The sequence below is a fragment of the Cynoglossus semilaevis genome, chromosome 1 (genome assembly GCF_000523025.1).
Source record: "Cynoglossus semilaevis isolate Cse_v1.0 chromosome 1, Cse_v1.0, whole genome shotgun sequence".
NCBI lineage: Eukaryota > Metazoa > Chordata > Actinopteri > Pleuronectiformes > Cynoglossidae > Cynoglossus > Cynoglossus semilaevis.
This window is the reverse complement of record NC_024307.1, coordinates 14,410,534-14,433,715: the sequence shown is the minus strand read 5'-3', so window position 1 is coordinate 14,433,715 and position 23,182 is coordinate 14,410,534. Positions and strand designations below refer to the sequence as shown.

The window sequence follows — 23,182 nt, the reverse complement described above, 5'->3', positions numbered from 1 at the left end:
CCTCATCCAGATGGTGCCGTGGTTAAAGTGGTGGCCTCTGGGAGGTCCGAGGTTCGCTGCTCGGTACTAAAGACGTGAAAAATGGAACCTACCAAAACCAGAAATTCACTTTTTTTAACCAGAGGTTTTCAAGTGTCTGTGATGGAGTGACGATGGGTTAGAACCTGTGTTAGAAATGCTTTTCTGCGTCTCTGGGCGGGACCAACAACCCCAGTGTCCATCACTCAGCCAACTGGCTACAGCAGATGGAGAAGGTCCTTCACTTCACGGTGAAAGAAAGTGATTTGATTTCTTTATTTTGATCTCTGTAAACGTCCAGCACAATCAGTGGCTTGGTCCACCAAGATATTACAGGTATGTTTGATATGTGAGTATCCATGTGGGCCACATCCTGTGGTAGGCCGACCATGGGGACAGGAATCCCAAATGGCCTTGAAGAAAGTCAAATGGGTTTCCTGAAGACATCAGACTGGTCGTTGGGCTTTGGGTCACGTTTGTGGCCCACTCCAGGATACCAAATCTGGTACATTTATGGTCTGGTATAAGGCTGAATCAACTCTGCGCTGTGAGACGTTTATTTCAGAGCATAGTCTTTTCTAATCAACGTTCCACCTGCCATCCAGGAGAATCTTGGATTAGAGAGAAAAACCTCAAAAGTCCTCAAAAACCTAAACCCAGTTTCCCAGAAGTTCTAAACTGAAGATCAAGACCACCTTGGTTGACAAAGTTTTTATGGGCCTCACCATAACACAGTGGTTGGTGCACCTGCCCTACAGGCAGAGGGTCACCAGTCGGAAGAAGAACCAATACTGATCTATCAGGAGTTACCACAGGGTTAATCCACAGAGCACCAGTTAGCCTCCCTGATGCAACCCAACCCAGGATTTTGGAACTAGATGGTATAGAACCAGGAACATTCTTGTGGCCGGCATGGGTCTGGAACCTATCCAGCCCACTTTGCTGCACACAGGGAAGAAGGGAGTTTTTGGTGCTTGCTCAACATACCACAGCTCCGTCCAGGTCAGGATTTGAACCAGCAATCACTCGATCACAGTTTCAATACTGTAATTATTATTACAGTATTTGTACGTGTGTCCCCTTTAACTATGTCTGGGGTCCAACCCCGTCCGTATGAATTGTTCTTTCTTTGGCGTCTCTTTGAGTCCTCCTTCTCACCTCTTGACCTTACTCCTACAACGGTCATTTATTGAACTTATTAACTTATTAAAACCTGCTCCCTATCCCGGTTTCCCCCTGGCCACACTGGCAGCCGTGCCTGACACTCGGCATGTAAACCATGTAGGTCTGACACCACTTGTTTTGACTGAACTCACTGAGGCACTGAATTATTGTGCAACACAGACTGAAGTCTGGCCATTTCCAGAGCTGGAACCACTGGCTGTGTTCACTCCTCCCTGCTGCACACTGACCTCCTCCACTTAATCGTATCAGGAGGGATAAATCAATACACACAGAGCAGAGTTCCTGTAAAACCCACACCCATTAGAGATGGTGAGTGGTTTTACAAGTTGACTGTCATTTAAACGGCACGGTAAAGGCTGGGTCAGGATCCGTGGTTGGACTACAGGTGATTTTCTTTGGTATCAGAAAGTCATTTCCGTCTTATTTTTATAGCCTTTATTCAGGGTTGGGTGTTAAATCATTTGAATAGCATGTATTAAATGGAGTGAAACGGTTTGATCCAAATGTGGAAACTGAGAGTTTCTCTCACTGTGAGGCTCGTGTTTGTGGTTTTGACTCAAACGTCAACAAGGAGTAGATGGATTGTACGAAATGTGGTGCAAGTGTTCATGGTCCTCTCAGGATAAACTTTACTACCTTTGGAATTTCACCACGTCTGATTCCAACTATTTCAAAAATGAGTTATTTTTTTATTTAGTTCATTTTTTTAAAATCTAAGGTGATAGAATGCTTTAATTAAAATGTATTTAAGTTTGTTTGTCTGGGAAGCAAGTCTTTGTTTTGCGTTATTAGACTCACAGGTCAGGTTTGTTGTATTACACATTTTACATTTTAAAATCCAAGTGACCCCTTCGCTGAGGCCATCCAATTAGGGACAGGTCAGTGAAGTCCTACTGCGCAGCATCTTGACCATACTGACTCCCAAAGATGAATTAGCTAAGTCACAATTAACTTTAACTTTGTACTTTGTGGAAACACAAAAGATTTGAGGTTCAGGATGAGCTACATTTGAACAGTTTTACTCATTCACTTCAGAAACAGAAATGATCAAAAATGAAAACTGAGGATGAAGACAATAGACCTGTGATTATGACGTCCGTTGTGAGCGTGCGTGCAGTCGCCGCCTCTGTTTCTGCGCCAGGTCTGGCTGCGTCCGGCTCTGTCCTCGTGTCGACGTGTGTGTATTTGTGCGTTGTTGGGACGACTCTGGTCAGTGGACACAGCAGGGCGTGTCACACCACTGCATGCTTTACACATTAACACAAACACACAGAAATCCTGCGTGGTGTGTCAGTTGGTTCAGGCCAGATGATGAGATTTTAAGAGTTTGGTTCTTGACACTCTGCTTCTGCATGACTTTCTTCTGCTGTTTTTCTTTTTTCTTTTTTACAAAAGTGAGAAAATGATGCAGATTATATCCCACTCAGACACAGATCATAAAAAAAGGCTGCAGACTGAGAGGGACGTGATCTTCCCAGGTCCACTCCTCTGCTGCCCTGATTGAACCTCACTTGTTTCTGTATTCCAACAACTGGAACCTTTTGACTTCCTAACACTTGGAGAATGATGTAGAGACCTGAGCACACTTATACGTGTCTTGTTATATCAATGTGTTCTCAGACTTTTGCAAATGATCCCCAGCAATTCTTTTACTGGCCCAGATCATGGTTCTCTGCAGTTGCAACAGCTACACATGGTGGTTTAACAATGTTTGATTCCTGTAAAGCCCAGTCTGAGACTGCAGCCTATAAACAAACAAACTGTAATTAGGGCTCCTTAAAACCCCCAAAAACTGGACTTTACCGAGTCCATCATGGTGGTCTTTAAAATAAGGATTTATATCACTAAAAGTGTACAGACTGGTTGGGAACAAAGGAAACTCGATTTATTCCTGAAACCAGAACCAGAAAAATGCTTGAATTTTAAATCTGAGATTAAAAGTAAAGCAAAGCGAATAAAATATCTTAACCATCAGACTTTGAAAACATTCCTGGCAAAGATCTTGTCAATATTTCTGCACATTTTCTAAACTTTTATTTGACTCATTTGAAGCCCAATTATTGCTCAACGATACAGTAAGTTTGCATGATGATCTTTTTGTCCGCACTTTGGATTTGGAATGTACATGATTTGGTGCATTTTGGACAACAGAGCAGTACCGCTGGAAATTGTTGGGGGCGGTGTTGAACAGTATACAAGTAATGGTGAAAACAGGGAAGAATTCCATGTCCAAACAGACAGGGCCACACCACTTTGTCTAATCTGGTCCAGGAGCCCAGTCCAGTTGGGCTTATATTAATGTAGCCCATATTTGATGGTTTATTTGAGGACTCCCATGGTGACACACACAGTTAACATGTGTTATATAAAAGTGGGCAGCATTTCATTATTCCTAGTGTGGTCCATATTTGACTTAAACAGCTGTAAAAGTATACAGTAGTTAACACGTCAGTGCAGTACAGTAGCAGCCCAGTTTTTATTAAAGTCCTTCTATTGCTGTCATGTCATGGTCCTGTCTCACAGAGACTCACTGAGCCACAGCGTCATTTTATTGCAGTTTTTATGAGTCCGGTTAATTTTGAGAACAGATTGTGCATGTGACTGTATAAATACACGCTCAATAAAAAAAGACCAAATTATTGTTGAGCCTAGAAAGTTGAATTTACCAGAGCTCTGGGTGTGTCAAAATGAAAGAAGTTGTGAAATACAGTGCCTTTCCTCAGGCAGTATTTTATTATAATAAAATAGCTGAGAAATTAAATGTTACATATCAGAGAATCTAACGCGATCATTTCTAAAGATTTAAGCCATGAAAGTTTTAGTTCAGTAGTATTTGTATAATAACATTTTCTGTTTTCTATCTTATAGCTATTTTTGGCTCATTTGTTAACTTATCTTAACCTGATAACTTTGAAGATGTTGTGATGCTACTTGTTAGCTATTTCTGGCATAATGTTTAAGGTTTTAGATGCTAATGTTGAGCTCTGTCAGTTAGCCAGTTCTGGCCAAATGTGGTGCTCTGTGTTAGTTAACATCAAAACACTTTCCATAAAAGCTGTGTTGACCAATGTATGGAATAACTTTAAGTTAAATTAATCATGGTTCCTACCCATTCAGTGAAGCTTTATATGGACTTACTATAAACTATGTATTTCCTAATGTCTAGCTTTTTAGTCATATTTAGTCTAATATGTACTTTTCTATTAGGAAATAACTTTATAAACTACTTTGTAGTTTGAAGTAGCTTTTATGGGCTAAGCTAATGCTATTTTCAGCTACATTGTTGGATTATCATGGACTTACTTTACACTATTTCTGCCCTAATATGTACTAGCTTTAAGCTACTTTTATCTTTAAGCTACTTTTATGCTATTTTTTTCCTTCTTATGAAATGACGTCAATATGTTTCCCATCCTTCTTTTAGCTACTAATGGGGTAACTTTGCATTCTTTTTATGGTTATTACGGACTAACTTTAAGCTATATCAGCCATGATTCCAACATTTTAATGAGTCAGATTTAAGCAATTCTGTGTAGCTTTGTTTTGACTAACTTATAAACTATCGTGGCTTTATTTCTATATTTTATTGGCTAACTAGCTATTTTGGGGCTAATTTGTGGGCTATCTATGACATCTCATGTTTAGCTAGCTTCATTTGGTTGACTGCTGGGCTAACTCCGAGGCATTGTCAATTTGACAGTATTTCCTTATGAATCTGTTTTCCGTAAAAAAAAAAAAAAGTTCATAAAACTGCAGGAGTCACAGAAACTTTCTCGCCCGCAGCTCCACACAAAAATCCTCGCCGACTGTGTTTACATCGTAAAGGGAAACTCCACGCAAGAAACAGCCTTAATGCAATATCCTGAGCAGCTCCTGCACATGACGGGGAGACAGGGGGGAGACAAGGAGGGGGGTCTGACTGCTGCCTGCAGAAACCTGATCCTGCACTGGGCCCTTTAAAGGAATATGGGATGAGTCTGTTGAATGGAGGAGCCGAGAGAGTGAGGAGTAAAGGAGTTCCTACTCCAGTCTGCTGTGCTTCCAGCAGAGACACGGCAGAAGGACAGCGGTCGGGGACAGGGACAGAGACAGAGGGGGACGCGGCGCCGCATTTAAACACTCAGAGAAAGACTGAAACTTTGGCGAAATGAATGAGCGGTGAGAGGGAGCAGGAGTGAGGAGGAGAAAATCGACGGAGCGGAGAGGAAGTTATGAACCCAGCTGCGCCGGTTTACGGTGGACGGTGTCCGTGAGAGGAGAAGGTCGAGCGGGGAGCGAGAGTCGACACTAGTCACAAGGTAAGACTGCAGAAACACCTTTAACTCTTTTACGCACTGACTTTTACGCATTCGCCGTTTGGATGGATTTGACTCCGGGACTCCCGGGGTTTCCTCGGTCACAGACACCGCAGCTGCAGCTGTAGCCTGGCCTGTGTATTTAGACACAGAAGCCTGCATGGACTTTTTTCATTTTGCTGACCCACTGTTTTACGATTGCTACTATTCTGCTCAGCCGTGCGCTCCTGGCACACCTGTTCCCTGTGGCCTTTTTTGGACAAAATCTCAAGTCACTGCATGTCCCAGTAGTAGCTCCGTCACTGTTTGGTAGTTTGTCTGACTCTTTAATCCCAAACCAAAACACACGCAGATGCCCCTGAAGGCTCTCAGTCATCCAGGTCATCTCACAGACTCTGGACTGGTCTGGAGTTTCACACGGACCCTGGGGGATTCTTCAGGTCTGGTTGTAGAATCAAAACAGATACGGAAAAAAAATCCCCAGATTTTACTCAGGATTCAGAGTTGGGCAAACTCTTTACCGTATACGTGTATACAGGTTTGTTTGTTCGGTCAAAAATGCCAACTTTTCTCATGTCAAGTCAAGGTAAAATATAAATAACCTCAAATAAATAGTATGTCAGTTTGAAACATGGCTGAAAACTTTTTGACTTTGTCTTTACCTCTGGTCTTATGGAAGCTCAGACCATGATCTGCTCACATTGTGGTGATCAGAGACACTGGTCCGTCTGGTCTATGTGACCATATGAACTTTAGATCCAGGTGACCCAGAGGTTGGACACACTGTACGGAAACTGTAGTTTCTGATAGTTATAAGAAAAAGTCCAAGTGTCCAATCAGAGTTTTTAATGTCAATGTTTAGCCTTGAAGAAGTCAGAGGAGTTTATCCTGCTGAGCTGCATCAGTGTGGACATCAGTGACTCCATCATTGTCCCTGTGAGTCCCTAACAGAGACACCAACCACAGCGTATACATCGACTGTAGAGTCAGATGTCTCTGGCTCTTAGGTGTCATTTCACCCCTCCCCCATCTCTATGTCTGTCTCTGAGTGTCTCCGTCTACTTCTGCGTTTCCCCATCTGTCCCTGTCCCCTCTGTCAAGGATGGAGCACTGACCCTCCACTTTGTTTGCCTCTGTCTCTGTGTCCCCAGTCTTTCTCTGTGTGTTTCTGTCTGTACTTCTGTCTCTTGTCTCTCTTTCTCTCTCTCTCTCTATGTCTCCCTTTGCCCTGCAGGGCTGGAGGGTGGACACTCTAAAGTGTGTCTGTCTGCAGCGTGGCGGAGCTGCAGAGGTGGATGTTTACACCTCAGCACAGAGGAATGTCAGGGTCTGTGTTTAAGGCGGCCGCTGATAATGAGTGTGGTCAGTTTGTGGAGGCCTGTCATTAACCTGCGCTGCTGCGGGGACAGAGCCGCAGGTTTGACTGCAGGGACACAATGGGGGAGGAGAAAGTGGAGCAGGGAGAGGATGGGGTGGGTGGGAAAGGTGCTGCAGGAGGAGAGGGAGGACTGAAAGTCAGGAGGAGAGGTGAGTAAGACACACAGAGATGGAGGAGTGAGACAAGATAAGGAGATACGGAGACATGCCTTTCTCTTTTACTGCCTCAAACATCTGATGTGAGACACGGCTCTGTCCACGCTGAATCATTTTAAGATAAGGCTAAAAGCAAAGACAGATGGCGCTGTTCGTAATTTTTATAAAAACATTGGCTTTTCCTGTTGCATCAAGCGTCATAAACCTGTCTGTCCTCTCAGGTGAAAGGTGAAGGGATGTAATGCTGAAATGGCGCCACCTGTCTGTTACTTACAGCAGTAGAAGTCATTGTTTTTTTTTAAGGATGACCAGATGTAATAATGTTAAACAAATGAATCTAAATAAATATTCACAGGCTTGTAAACACATTATCACAGAAAGGTCAAAGGTTAGAACATGATCTGCAGGTCGTAGTTAACCAGCTGACTGGTCAATATAGTCATCAACAAAATAGATAAAAACACAATAACCATCCTGGAATTGTTACAAAGAGTCATTGAATGATCATTCTGTCTTTCGTTGTGTTAGTCAGAGACTGACATGTTAGCTGTTAGCAAGTAAGCTGATAATATTTGAAAACACTGAGGGCCACAAACATACAACCCTTTAAATTGGACTCCAGACGTTCCTGATTATGAGGAACCTGTTCCAGCTGTAAGTACCAGACAGAGTGAGCTCCTAATTCAAACACAGGCCGAGGCCTGGGGAGAGTTCCTTCTTGGTCAAACTCCACTGGGGGTCAGTGAGGAGAAGATGAAGCCATACTCCACTGCTACTCCGTCTTGTCGGTGTACACGGCAGGCTGACACTGATCCGCACTGACTGACCCACATTCAGACTCAGGCTCAGTGCTGCCTGATGAGAGGCTTTCTTCTCAGAAGAATAGACGGAGGGAGGGTGGAGCTACTGGTTGCCAAAAGTGGGGAAGTCCAGGTTGGATGTTGACAACAACTGGGATTTTCAAATGCCGAGGGATGATATCACAGCACCACCTCATCACTGACATCACCACAGCTGCATGGTCAGCAGCAGCGTGTCGGTGTGTGTGTCCGTGTCCGTGTCTGTTCTCCAGCTGCCTCCCTGACTCTGGTGAGTGCTGCTGAGGAGTTACGGCTGCTGTGGTGTCTGCTGCCGAGGGACGAGCCGGTCAACTGAGGGTTGGTCTGGGGAGTTGTACACAGGGTCAGAGCTACAGACTGCTACAGACGTACACAGACACGGTCTTTGACAGATTCTTACGTCATTGTTTAATGCCCCAAAACCACTCTCTTAAAATGTGGCACCCAGTCGAGACCCTGGAAGAAAAACTGAACATGAGGCGCAGCTAATAAAGTGAACAGCTGCATACAGTAAGCCCACAGGGCCTGAGGAGTGTGTTTACAGCTTTATCTCCGTGGATCATGCATCTGCACAGACAAGGTTACGAAGCACTTTCTCTCTCTGTCACCTCAAAGACCAGAGTTCTTGTTGTCTCAGCCCATGGACACACAGTAGCTGCTGGTTTGTTTGTTCCAGACTGACTGTAGGGTTCAGGCTTGTTGGTCAAAAAGTTCAAGGACAAATTAAAGATAGTAAAACCAAAATAAATAAATAAACAATTCTCCACGTCCTCTGTGAGTGGAGCGCCGAACACTTCAGCAGCAGTGTCTCCATCTGGGCATGTCTTCTTAGTGGATGTCTTTGTGAGAGTAGAGCAACAAATGATATTTGGGAGATATTTCTGTCCTCAGGACCATTTCATTTTGTAGGTGTTTTTGCAAAGTTTTGCATTTTGTGAGATGATATTTGGGAGATATTTCTGTTCTCAGGACCATTTCATTTTGTAACGGTGTTTTTGCAAAGTTTTGCATTTTGTTTTTTAAAAACATCGTGATAACATTCTATCCTGACATAGAAATCGTGAATGATATTGTACGGTGAGCTGAGTTTATCGTTACATCTTTGCTGTCGATAATCTATTTAAAAACCTCTTCCTGTCGTAGTACATATACTGTATTTCATCAAAAATGATGGCCTTCACCGACTGAAGCATTACCAACCTGAAGCCAACTTCAGCAGGGTGACCAATGAGCTGAGCACAGGGAACATAATGAAGTGTTAAACCTATGGGTCAGTATAACCTCGGTCGTTGATAACGTTAATTAATAAAGTTCATTAAAGGACAGTTGGCAAAACGTTAGGATGTTTACAGTTGAGACCAATGGTCCAGATTCTGGAGATGTGGCAGAAATATTTACATATTGGCATGATGTCACTGCACAAACACTGAGGAGTGAAAACCCTGATTTGATAAAACATAACCCCACTCAACCTGAACAAGATATACTGATAAAACTGGTCGCAGTTGTTGGCGAAAAGTGGGAGGCCTGTCTAAACAAGTTTTTTTTTTTTTTTTTGACTCATCCTTGTAAAAACTGTAGGATCGTCATCAGGCTCTGTCCAAATGGAGCCGTTTCTGACAACACTGGATCATTTTTCGATGTCTTAATCCCTTCCTCATAGACATCAAACCCCTGGTGGGATATCAAGTCTGAGTCGGCGTGAGGGATAATGCAGGATAAATGTCAATAGAAAAGTATTTGTGGGTGTGGGCTGCAGTCGGAGCTGTTGTGCTGGGATTTTTGCGGTGGTGTTTCCATCCAATCGTGTTCCCCAGAGTTTGCTCTGGCCACGGAAACTCGTGCTGTCAGACTGAAGTAGAGAATCTCTAAGAATCGCTGTGTGTGTGTGTGTGTGTGTGTGTGTGTGTTGCTCTGCAGCCATTGAAGAGAGAGGAGACACCAATCTGGTCTTGAGCCCTCACATGATGTCATGCCCCTCCCTGCCTGCCTGTATGCCTGTCTTGGGTGGCCTGGAGTTTTACCCAACGTGCATCAGTGATGACACACAGATCATTAAAAAATAACCGCGTATTTTTGTCGTCCTGGCTTTTTGTTTTCCTCTCACTGTCATACATGCCTGACAGAGCAGATACAGCAGGAGAGAACAGTGTTCATCAGGTCGTACATAACAGTAGACTCAGTGGAAAATAGCTTCTGTGTTTTTTTGTAAACCATCCGCTGATGGAGGGTTAGGCTGGAGCAGGAGGAGAAAATGACTCCAGTTTAAATCTTAACTGTAACAAAAGTTATGCATCAGGCCACAGTACTCCCACACACACACACACACACACACACACACTGCAAATGACCTCATTCCTAACAAGCTGGTGTTTTGGCTGGTTTTATCTCTGTGCAGTGAGCTGAGAGAGGGTTTGACCTCTTTTGACCTTCTCTGATTGCCTTCCCTCCTTCTACTTTTCAGTCCTTAGCCTTTCATGCTAAGCTCAGCTTACAGCCGGACAGAGTTGAGTCCTTATCCTTTAGAATAATTTATGCTTTTAACTTTGCTTTGACAGATAGTAATAATCAGCTGGGTTACTTTGTTTTGTTTTTGAAAATCACCTTCAAGCTGAACTCTCTGATTCTTGTGTTTCTCATCACAGTAAATGATACTTCCAGGTGCCAACCTGCTACAAAGATATGAGCCTTTAGCTGCCGTAGCATCACAGTTTTTTAGCAAGCTACCACATAGCTTGCTAAAAAATGCATCTTCCAGGTGTTTTCTTGTAAAGTCTATCAGTAATCCTTAATGTCATTCAAATTGACATGTTGTTTGAGCACTGTTTGCTAACGATGCTAGCTGCCTCTGCATCTTCCAGGTCAAAGTAAGGGATACAGTTATTTGTAAAGTCTATCAGTAATCCTTAATGTCATTTAAACAGCACAACAGGACAACGTTGACCAGAGCTTGTTGAGATGTTGTTTGAGCTCTGTTTGGTACAGAGGTATGCTAACGATGCTAGCTGCCTCTGCATCTTCCAGGTCAAAGTAAGGGATACAGTTATTTGTAAAGTCTATCAGTAATCCTTAATGTCATTTAAACAGCACAACAGGATTTAGTTGGGAGGTGGGGGAACTACCACCTCGTGTCCAACCAACAGGTAGTGTTTAAGGGCTGTTCAAGGAAGAATTAGCACGGCAGTGCTGCGAGCGTTTAACCAGCAAATGGCTTGTTTACACCCAGCTGTTTTAGCTCCTGGAGGAAGAGGAGGAGGAGGAGGAGGAGGTGGGGGAAGTGGACCAGACCTCCTTTGGTTTCCTCCATCATAGTTTTCCCCAGTGTGGCCGAACAGGGCTTTTTCAAATTGACTTATTACCCCCCCCCCCCCCCCCCCCGCTTCCTGCTCACCCTGACCTTCACAGCCTCCAGTCTCCTCCACAGACAGAACAAGTCGTCAGCACTTGGACCTGGGTCGTCCGGCCTGGGTACAGCGGTCGACTGGCAAAACCTCCACATGCATGACTTCTATAATTTGTTTGAGAGGCCTGTATTTATGAGCGTACTAATTGTAGGGAGCGCCGTGGTGCAGTTTTAGCTGCTGGACTTTGAACGTCTGCAGTTGTGCTGATGGCATCTGGCTGCACTCTGTCTGTGTGTGTGTGTGTGTCTGTGTGTCTGTGTGTCTGTGTGTGTGTGTGTGTGTTTGTGTGTGTGTGTGTGTCTGCCTTTCATTTGAAATTATTCTCCTTTCTTCAACTTATTTTGGTGAGATAAGCACCGATTATATTAAGGTTTGCATCACCTCAAGTTTCCAAACACGAGCTGGAGATGTTTTTTTATTTTTACTTTTTTTTATCACATTTTTTGTTTTTATTAAGTTCTAACAGAAAGTTGTTACTCTTAAAGAAATGGTAGAAAGTAGCCTTTTTTATGTGCCTTTGTTGAAGTGTCTACTGAAGCGTCCTGTCCACATTAATAATCACATCTTTCCTGATACACAGGCATAGAGGCATTACTGGGTGGAAGGACACACAGAGGTGAAGAGCAGCAGATCTGAAGTGACGCAAGATTCTTAAATTGGAAAAATGATTTTAGCGGTGTAGTGAGTAGCACTGGGCAGCATGTGCAGGCGCAGAGGCATTAATAGAGGAACACAGCAGAGGAACATGAGTGCGTTTTGGTTCATTTACAACTCTTGAACCTGAAGTGTGCACATGTGTTACTAAAGAAACTTGTAGCATTTACTCATACATTCCTTCTGTACTACTATTCTTCAGCTTCATAGTTCTACTAGGGAGAAAAGTCTTTAAAGAAAAGAATTTCTTTTGAAACCAGCTGAGTATTTCTAGTGGTCTATTTCCAGGTCCTTCATTGATGGCTAGGTCTACTTCCTAAATACCTTCCATGGTTTTAACCCTAAAGCCTGTGGTCATGGCCTCTTCTCTCTATTTACCCAAGATAATCTGGATTTGCAGTTGGCACAGCTGGACCTAAACCTTTATGAATGAGAATCCTGAGGAGGGAAATAGCCACTGGTCAAATCTACTTCAGGTAGAGCTCACCCTTAGAGTTTCCCACATTCAGCACTCACTCCATTCATTCTCACACATTCTTTCTTCCTTTCTTCACCGGGGTGAGCTACCCCTCGCCCCCCAAAACGACCCCCTTCCTCCTACCTTTAGCTGTGGTTGGGACTGTCACACAGAGAGACACTGTTGTGCGGCACAGGATCTCATTTCACTCCTGCCTTGTAATTAAGAAGGGATTGCATGGCCAGGGAGTCGTGGATGTGGAGGGAGATGGGGGAGTCGGGGGAGGTTGGGTTAGTAGGTAATTTGGCTAAAAAGCAGAGCACTGACCTGCTTTGTAGCTGGCAGAGCCTGGGAGTCGGCACGCATGAACCCAACTCCCCCACTGACACACAGCGCTGCCTGCTGAGTTTTTGTTCAGTGTGTGTGGGCATGTGCAGAGGCCGGGAACCAAGAGGAAGTGAGGTTTCAGACTCTGGTGATCTGTTGGTGTAGGTCAAAGGTCTCCAAAAAGTCCACAACAGGACATGATTCATGAGTCTTGTCATTTATTATTATGGTTTTATGGAAATAATGCTTATTGTTTTATTTTATTATTTTTGCTTTTTAATCTTACCTTCTGTGAGCTAACCTTTAGTTATCTTCTGTACATATGCAACATAATGTTGGTTTACTTGGGGCTACATTTTAGTCACCATTTGGTGAACTTTCAAATGTTTTGCTAATTGTGAGCTGTTTTTCAGTCTTTCCTCGTGTTAACTGTTGTTTCTTGCGTAGTATACTAGTACATGTCAATGGGTCTGGCTAACTGTTAGCTTAACTTTAGCTAAACGTTGCCTTCCACTCTTCAGCCCCTCTTCCGTTCTTCGGTGTGTGCAGATAAGGTCACGTTTCCGTACTTATTTAGTGCAAACGGAGGCAGAAAGTGAGAGGAAACTTTCAATAAACTCCTGTTATTGTGAACTCATCGCTACTCCTTGCTTTACTCACATTTCCTCCGTGAATCATGGGAAGTGCGGTCAGCACGGAGGTTGAATCACTTGTTTCTGCTCCTCTGGCTGTAAATGAAAACAGAAAAAAGTTCTGCATCTTCTACTCTGCAGGAAGTTTAAATCATAAAGACATTAACATTTTTTTTCTCTCTTTTTCTTCTTTAGTCCGAAGCAAAATTTTGAATCGCTGCCATGGCGGACGTGCTGGGGAGCGGCGGGTCAGGAGCTGTCGCAGCGGCCAGTGTGGATTGGCAGAAACGCTGCATGGCTTTGGAGATGCAGCTGCTGAGGTTTCGGCTACAGGCAGGGAAAATCAGAGAGCTGCTGGCAGAGAAGGTAAGAGAGCAAAGCATCATGGGTAACAGAGGCTGCACTCATTCACAAACAGATCTGCTGTAGAAATCAGCTGTTGGGCTATTGAGCATTTCCTCTTCTGTAATGATGATGTAACTCAAGATTTAAAAAAAAAAATCTATTTTTGCATTATCACTGCAGGGACTAGTACCAAGGTGAGAGACAGTACCAGGAACTAGAGGTGGTACCAGGAACTAGTGACTAGTGACAGTATGGAGAACAAGAGACAGCACTGGTAACTCTAAAATTAACTAGATTAACTAGATACAATACCAGGAACTACAAACATGAATTAGAGGTGGTACCAGAAACTAGATACAGTACTGGGAACTAGGTAGAGTACTAGGAACTTTTTCAATGCAATTCCACAGTAGCTGTAGTAGTAGTAACAGTTAGCATTGTGATAAAGCTGAGAATGGCTAATAGTGAACAAAAATATAATAAAAATGACTAAAATAGCTAAGCTAATGTTAGCCAAATAGACAGTCAAAATATAGCCATATATAGTGGTTTAAAAAATGACAAAACATTATCAAAAAAATGCTAAAAAAATGTGTAACTAAAAGGAGTTGGCCAAATATACAGTAGCCAATAGTTAGAAAATTAATTACAGTATATATTGTAAATAGGAAAATAAAAGCAGAGTAAAGTGTTAGCCCAGCAGTTAGCTGGAAGTTAGCTCAGAAAAACCCGAAACGTAACAGAACGTATACTTAAACTTCTTTTTTTTAAACAGCCTCAGAAATGATTAAAAACTTTCATTAGAACATATTTAACAAATGTTATACTGAAATAATTTCCCTCTGATGGCAGGCCAAACAAATAAATACACTTTAAAAGAGACTTTGAAGGGCCGTATTTGGACACATCTGACTTCAGAGCTCAAATGTAGCTACATTTAGCCACAATCTGATTGACCTGAGAGTGTGTGGCTGTTTGAGACATTAAACAGGTTGTTGTTCTGCAGAATAACACATGTGCTGAAGCTGCAGTGACTCACTGGCCTCCAATCACCCCCATCTTCTTCTTCTCATGCCTCTGTTTTCAACTGGAAACCATTAGAGCATGTGAATCAGTCGGAGCCACACGTGTGGACCACTGCGTGTTGACGTGTGTTGGCCGTGACAGATGAGATTACTCAGCTGATCTGGTAAACACTCGGCCCACTCAGCCTGTGTCATCAGAGATGGCCTGTGATTTCGGCCAATGTGAATACTTAAGGTTTAACTCACCCGTTACTCACTCGCCGAGCGTCCCCCCTCACGTTAGGGGAGGATAACCACTAACAGGCGGCCAACACTTGTAAAGCTGCGGCTGTTGTGAAGGCCGACAACCAGACACTTTGGAAAGTAATCAAATGTCATCGAGAAATCCAGTCCAGTTCTGAAGATTTGTTGGTAAAGGAGTGGAAATGTTTGGATTACAGAGAGGAGGAATGAGTCGGTAGCAAAAAAAAAAAAAAAAAAAAAAAAAGGTTCTGTCAGAACAGGGTTTTTTTCTCTCTTTTATTTTTGTGCAAATGACAGTTGTGGTTAAAGGACTGCCGGTTTGAATCCTATCCTTTAGGCTGTGGTGTTTTGAGCAAGCATCCAAATTTCTCCTGCAGCCGACGGGCAGTGAAGTGGAGCGCACGGCTCCTGTTTCATGACTGGGTTAAATGTAGAGGACAAACTCTGTATGTCCTGTACAATTACAATAATAATAATAATCTTCTGCTGCTGCTGCTGCTGCGTCTCTGGATCTCCTCTTCTTCTGGACCAGACCAGTGGTCGGTTCAGTCTGTTAGCAGGACCCAACCTCAGACACGGTCAATCAAAACAAGCTGGACATTTTTCGTCCAAATCTGGATGCAATCTGGAAAAGTGAACTAAAAACTGACCTCAACTGCAGACAGGTGTTAGCAACGCAACAAAACCTGGCCCACAGAAATCGAGGAGAGATCAATGGAGCTGCGGCAGGAGGACAATATAATGTTGGTTTCACTGCACACCTTGTGAGAGTTTAAGTTTTCCTTAGTTGACAAGTCCTCTGGTCTCATGTTTACTTAGATTCCACACATTTACCTCTAATCTCTTGGTCTAATCTCTTGGTCTAATCTCTTGGTCTAATCTCTTGGTCTAATCTCTTTGTAGTTTTAGAGTCCGTCCTCTGTCCACATGTCCACAAATATGGGCCACCATTCACAGATAAAACCTTGCCCCAGACCTGCCCATCAGTCACTCTGACTGCACACCTCACCTCTGATATGCTGTCTCTATTTACACCCTGAACCACCCACATGTGCTTTTCTACCACTTCTGTCTTTGTCGAACAATATTCCAGGTCCTCTCTTGGCACTTTCTTATATCTTCTTACTGTTGACTGATTAATTGTTTGAACATAACCATAATGGTCTGAGACTTAATAAATGAGCTGTAAAAACGGGGAGTGGAGTTGAATCATCAGCCTCATGAACAGGTGGGACTGGAGTTGGTTTTGGCCCAGTCTCACATTCACAGTTCTGGTAATAAATGATGCAGCTGCTGCAAATATACGTATCAATCCTCGGCTAAAAATAGTCCTTGCCAAAGTCTTATATTTCAGAGAAATTACTGCAGCAGACTAAACTGATTGAGCCCATTTTTTAAATTGGTTAGCATCGTTTTTTAAACATCGGAGACTTTTGGCCGAGTTCCACATCCGGAGCTGCAAATCATCCTAATGCTGCGTTCGCACCAAAAGAGACAGAGGCGGAAATAAATCTAAACAAATCATAACGCTGAGCTACTGAAGTCCAATTGATTCTCAACACGTCAGGAGTCTCCAACAAAAATAACCAAGGTGGAATGCGTAATAATTCAAAAGTCGATTATTAATCACACACACCGTTAGCTCCACATAATAAGATACTATACACATAATCAGTCATTTGGTGCAGTACAGTACAGTTACACAAACACAAGTTAAATACAAGGAAGGTAAAAAGTCAGACGGAGACAAATTGACAACAAGTCTTTATTGGTGAACAGAACAAATCTACTTCTCGACATGCCCTCCATTCAAGAGAATTCCATCTTTGTAGAATTCTGGACGATGTTTAAGGACTGAATTCCAGTTTCCTTCAAAAAACACGTTTCAGTTTTGGGAAATAAAAGCAGATAGTCGTAAGAATGGTGTTGGGGAATTTCCCATCGAATTCTGATGGATGGACGATGTTGGAAAAACACGAGCAAATAGAATGTAAAAGTTCAAAGTTCAACACTTGACAAAGATATAACAATAACTTTAGAAAGACGTGTCTAAAGATGGTTTTAGTCGTTTAAATGAGACGGTTTTTAAATAGTAACATCCCAACTTTTCAACTACTAATAGACATAAATGATCACAAACAGTGCAGGGTTTAAGCAGAGGCTGGTGTCTATATGTATAGTCTATATATATATACACACATATATAATGCATGTGCTGCTGCTGAAGACTACCATGCCGTCATGTTATTGCTCTCACCCTCCCCCCCACCCCCAAAAACCAGAGAATGCTGATGTGGTCGTCTTTGACCGGCCGTCTGCAGAGAACACTTACTCGAACTACTAATTACTGTGTAATGGATTTGTTTGGACATAAAGTCGGGCTGTGGATCAATTAAAATTTTTAATTGGATTAATTGAAAGGTGGCTGCAATTTGTAAAGCTAAAGATTTTAGTCACTAACTTAGTGACTCAGACACGTTTTATCTTTTTGTTGAGCTGTGATGTGTTTTATTTAATCAGGATTTTTTTCAACCCTCTAAACTGTGACCTGGTGCCACGGACATGATGGATTTGAGTGCGAATGTAGTCGGTTCTCGAGACTCGGTCAAGTCACGTGTCATTAAAAGGAAGGCTTTGGTCTCAGGCACCCAGTTAAAATTAAAACCCAGTCCAAGTGTAAAGACTGCAGTGAAGAATGTTGTTTTTTTTCCTTCAGGAACAGAAGCAGCACAGATGTAAAAGTCAGGTCTTCACAGCCGTCAACACGAAGAGTTCAACTCCTACTTGTCTCCTTTAATACGACCGAAGAAAAAGTGGAAAATATTCACACTCAGCTCTCTTCATTGAACCGCTACCAAAGAGTTTTCATCCCCCGATGGCAGGGCCAGTGAGAGCTGTAGACAGAAATCTGAGGGTGGTTTTTCACCATCTGATTGTTTTCATTTCAAACCAAAGTACAAATCTTCATCCGTCAGTGGCAGAAGACGAGGTCGGGTGTGTGGATCAGTCAGTGTAACTGGATTCATCCCGTGGGGCCGATAACATTTGTATGAAATCTCACGCTCCATTAGTGGTTGAGACATTTTCAGCCCAGAGCTAAAAGTGTTGGAAGAAACCTCAACACTGCCACCGCCGCTGCTGTGGCTAAAAACGATACGGAGGAAATATTTGTAGATAGAGTCGGTCGGACGAGGGGTTAAAGAAGGAATATGATGTGACAACAGTAACAAATTTGACAAGTGAAATTATTTTATTTTCCTACAAAGTTCAGAAACACCAGTTTGAGGGAAGAAACTTCAGCTTCACAGTTTCATCTTTTTTCCCCCCAGAATCCTAAAGGACTAATTCCCTGGAATCTTTAAATTGGTTGGTATTCCTACTTCAACCTAATATTGGACAAATTACATTAAATCTCTTCCATGAGCCTCACGAGACGGGGGAGCAGAGGGGGGAGAGGGGGGAGAAAGTGTTCACTGGGTTGACTTTTGTGTTTCAAATGTTTTATTTTATGACAGGCTGTGTTTGGATTTGCTGATTTTTTATTCTTTATAGTTGACTTTTTAATTTAATTTAAATAAGTTTGAATTGTTATTCATTATTTTAATACAGATATAGGGATAATTAAGGCCATATATAATGATTAACTGACTAATTCATTGCTGTATCTTATCATATTGTCATTGTTTAACTCTCATATCATTTTATAATGATATTCTTTAAACATTTTTATTTTTGGGGGACTAAAAATTCATATGAAGTCATGGTTTTTTTTTAAATTGACAATAATTAACTTTAACGTGAAAAAGACTAGTGTGATTGAATTTGCTTTGTTTCTAAAAATTCATATGAAGTCATGGGTTTTTTTAAATTGACAATTTAATGTGAAACTGACGACTAGTGTGATTGAATTTGCTTTGTTTTCTGAGGGTGGAGGGCTGTTTCGGGGCGGGGGTTACAGGCCATTCCTGTGAAGAGTCAGTCAGCTGACTCCCTGTCTGTGCTTCAGTCAGGAATCCAGAGGAGCTGATGGTCTCCTGACAGGTGGAGATAAGATGAAGACGGATCATGAGTCTGTCCGACAGCTGACACTCGTCTGTCACTGATTCACATCTGACAGAGAAAAAGACACCCATCTGGAACTTTATCATTGACTCCCAAGAACGTCTGGAGACATTTCTCTGGGAACAGTCGAGTTCTGAATTTCTAACCCAACAATGTCCTGAGACACATGGACGTATTTAGCACACAGTCGGTGCCTCTAGGGGGCAGCCTGACCAGTTTAATTTTACCTGACTACTGGTTCATGTGGACCAGGCCACTGGATCTGTTTAGTCTGGATGGATTATTTCCAGCACATTAATGAAGCTCCGTTACATGACCTGAAGTCTTCCTCTCATCCATTCAACACTCTGACCTCTGAGGATTCAGCTGAGGGGTCGTCATCCTGCTCCTCTTCTACTCTGTATTCTGAGCCGCTCAAACTAAACCCTGTGACTCACAGCCTGGATGTTTTGACCTGGAGGTGAGGCGTCGTCCACCAACCACCGATGCTCTGTGGTGTCGCTGGATGTTAATCTGGCCGTGAGGAAGCATTTACATACTGCCAGTGGTGGATTCTGGGAATGAAGGAGGTCTTTGTTGAAGTGAGGAGAAGTTTGAGAGGGTGAGGACAAAAGACGAGGAGCCAAGAGGAGGACAGGGAGTCAGGTGGAACTCCTGCAGCAGTTTGAGTCCATTAGTCTGTTTGCTCTTCTCTCTGCTGGGTCACTGAACCCAGGAGGCGTTCAGTGTGTGTGTGTGTGTGTGTGTGTGTGTGTGTGTGTGACACTGACGTCAACAACACAAACTATGACTCAATCAATGCAGTGAAGCTGATATAGTAATAATAATGATAATAAAAATCATTTTCCAAATTCCCTCAATTAATAATAATAATGATAATAAAAATCATTTTATTGAATCCAGAATCCTGTGTTCAGATCTTTAGATCTACATGTAATATATTTTGCCCTTTTTTTGTCACAGATGCAGGAGCTGGAGCAGAGGGTGGTGGAGGCCGACCAACGAGCTGAGAGCGCTGAGAAACAGGTAGATCAGTGTTTCCCAAACTTTTTTTCAGGGCACCCATATTTCAAAAGTCACAAACCTTCGCGACCCAAGTCAATAGACATTATTCCTAAATTCCTGGGAAAACAAAAAAAACCCTCTTGCGACACACCTGAGCAACCTCTTGCGTCACACCGGAGGGTCGCGACCCAGTCTTTGGAAAACAATGAAGGGTAAGAAGAGGAGACGTTTTTAGTCAAACTCCACTGCAGTTATTTTATTATTTTATGTCATTATTAGTTTGTAGTCCTGCCAAATAATTAGTTCCTGTGCGAAATAGTTTGACGAGTTTTAACGCTCTACGTCGCAGCGGTGGAACAAGACTGTAACCACGAAACGCCGTAGGTCGAGGACGTCGTAAACCTGGGACCTCCTGTATGTGACCAAACATCAGGTGGTTTCAACATCTTAGTCAGATCTTTGGTCTCCTCTCTGCTCCTGTTATCAACATCGTCCATCAATATCACTGCCAACATGTGTGGGAACAAACAGTGTTAAAAATGCCAATAATTTGATCCTAAGCCTGTGTTTCTGTTTCCAACACTTTACGATGACATTAGAGATATATATTTATCACCCATAAAATGACACGCTCTCTGTGTTCCGTCAGAGTTCAGCCCACTAATCAGCCACCCTTTGATGGGATTTAACAGAAGAAGCCTGTGGTTGTACAGGGAGGAAACCTTAGACACGTCACGCCAACTCTGCAGCCCTTTGTGTTGAAGGTTAATCTGTGCTTTGCTGTCAGTACAGCTGCTCCCAGGTGTTTGCTGTAGCTGCTAATTTAACCTGCCCTCGTCTTTCGTCCTTTCAGCCCCGGGGGTAAAACAGATTCCTTATGTTTCCTCCTCTGCTTTGTCTGCTGCCCGTCAACTGTCAGCGGAGCGGTGCAGACGTGAGCTGCCTTTTGGCCGTACCTGTGCGCTCACTCCTCTAATTATGCACTTTTCAGATCCACGTCATGGAAGAAAAGCTGAAGTCTGCAAACATTCAACCCAGTGAGTCGGAGAGCTCGCTGTACAGAAAGTACCAAGACCTGAGCAGTCAGGTCCAACAGAAGGATGCTGTGATCAAGAGGTTAGAGACGCAGCTGGAAAAACAGGTAAAGACACAGACAGACAGACAGAGAGAGTGAAGATCAGAAACAGTCATTCATGTTCCTGGAACATCACTGGAATTATCCCCATAAAGCCTCCTGCTGTTTGTCTCCTGACTGCAGATCTTAGTCAGAGCCCAGGAGGCAAAGATTATTGAGGAGAAGGCTGCCAAGATTAAAGACTGGGTCACCTGGAAGCTCAGAGAGGTAGGACCAGGACCAGACATGTACGGATACACAGCTGACTGAAGTCACAGCCTCTGCAGACTCTGCTCTGAATGTTGTACAGGTCAAAACAGAAACTGAGCTGATACTGATGACAAAAGGGAACAAGGAACCCAAACTAGTCAATAAAACCAAAGCTACCACTTATACATATACATACATATGTGTACATATATCTGTGTATATGTATATATACATATATAGATTATATATAGATATTGACTTAGACATAGTATGTGTCAGTATATATGTATATGTATAAATATATGTAAATATGTAACCTTATATGTATATATATTAACATATATGTATATATATATTAACATATATGTATATATATTCATTTATTTTCAGTTTCCCATACTGCGTACTGTGCTCCAATGCTTTTTTAGATTGTGCTTTAACCAAAGGTGTAGTTAAACTGAGAAGAGACAGCATTTGCATATTCATACATTAGCGTATTCATACATTAGCGTATTCAGACATTAGCGTATTCCTACATTAGCATATTCAGACATTAGATAAATTCAGACATTAGCGTATTCAGACATTAGCGTATTCAGACATTAGCGTCTTCAGTTTTCGTGTGTTTTTGTGCATTAAAGGACAACAGAAATGAGATGGGTTTGGAAGAGAATAAAAATCACCACAGAAAACAAAGTATAAAGTACAAATTTGGTAACATATCTCACATCAGTGCCAGGCCACAGAAACATCCTGCAATATTTCAAAAATCTCTGTTCTTATCTATAATTAAAGGCAAAGTTACGTGTGATTTAACATGTCTTTGTTATAGATGGAGCAAGAGAACCAGCAGCTGAAAATGACCAACGTCAAACAGACGGAGCAGATCGTGCTGCTGCAGGACAAACTCCAATGTGAGTACTTCTCAAACTTAAAAAAGAACAGGTTTCTAGGAGGGAAAAGTTAAACACATTAGAAATCTGTCTTGGTTTTTTTAATTATAACTAAATCTGTCAAACTCCCAAACCAAAGTCCATGGAGAAACTGTTTGGTTTTAGCTGAAGGGCTGACGCTGCTTCACAGCTGCTACAGTTGGTGTGTTGTGTCAACATAGTTGGTGCAAACAAATAAAAAATAACATAACATGAAGTAACAATCAGCAGAAGTGAATCAACAACTTTTATGCAAAATTAGACTTTTGGACAATAAACAAAACTTTTGTAGAACTACAGAAGTTTCCCTTTACAAAAATGTCTTGGAGAGAAATGTGATAATGTCAACTTTATTTTCAGCATTAGTCAGACCTACGACCATCAGCGGTGAGGTCCAACTGTTCTAAAGAGTTTCAGTGACTTGATGTTGTCTCTCTCTCTCTCTCTCTCTCTCTCTCTCTCTGTCTTCCAGCTCTCTTGGAGAAGCCTGCGTCCTCAGGTTCTCCTGCCACCTCCCCCGTCATGGATACCCACCTGGTGCCCAGCAGCCCCCTGTTTCCTCCCAGCTGCCCTGGCACGCCGCCTGCCCAGGAAGACAGCTGGAGACAGGCTGTTCCTCGGGGACTAGTCTGTAATATCAAGAGCCCACAGACAGGTGCAGTTCTGCCCTCAGTCCATGTACTTATCTGGGTATTGGTGGCAGGAAGTATGTGAGGCCGTATAATTTACCTGAAGCTGACTGGCAGACAGTAGAACCAATAATGATGGCGTGAAGTCCAGTCTGATTACAGTGTTTCCAGAATCCTCCGTGGACCTTCATGAACCTGCTCTGTCATTCCAGACGGGAAAAGGCCTCACGAACAGGTCAGCGTAGGAATTTCCCTCGGGGACCTGGCGGTTCA

General features: G+C 42.7%; 1 protein-coding gene across 1 annotated transcript in view; it reads left to right on the top strand.

Moving 5' to 3' along the window:
- The first annotated feature begins 5,100 nt into the window (after positions 1–5,100).
- plekhh1 (pleckstrin homology domain containing, family H (with MyTH4 domain) member 1) overlaps positions 5,101–23,182 on the top strand; it is a 36,153-nt gene continuing 18,071 nt past the window's right edge. The window contains exons 1-8 of the mRNA XM_025060097.1: positions 5,101–5,501; positions 13,540–13,710; positions 19,983–20,045; positions 21,016–21,165; positions 21,283–21,366; positions 22,181–22,262; positions 22,753–22,935; positions 23,122–23,177. Of these exons, the coding sequence (XP_024915865.1) occupies positions 13,567–13,710; positions 19,983–20,045; positions 21,016–21,165; positions 21,283–21,366; positions 22,181–22,262; positions 22,753–22,935; positions 23,122–23,177 (762 nt within the window). The 5' untranslated portion in view covers positions 5,101–5,501; positions 13,540–13,566. The remainder of the gene's footprint in view (positions 5,502–13,539; positions 13,711–19,982; positions 20,046–21,015; positions 21,166–21,282; positions 21,367–22,180; positions 22,263–22,752; positions 22,936–23,121; positions 23,178–23,182) is intronic.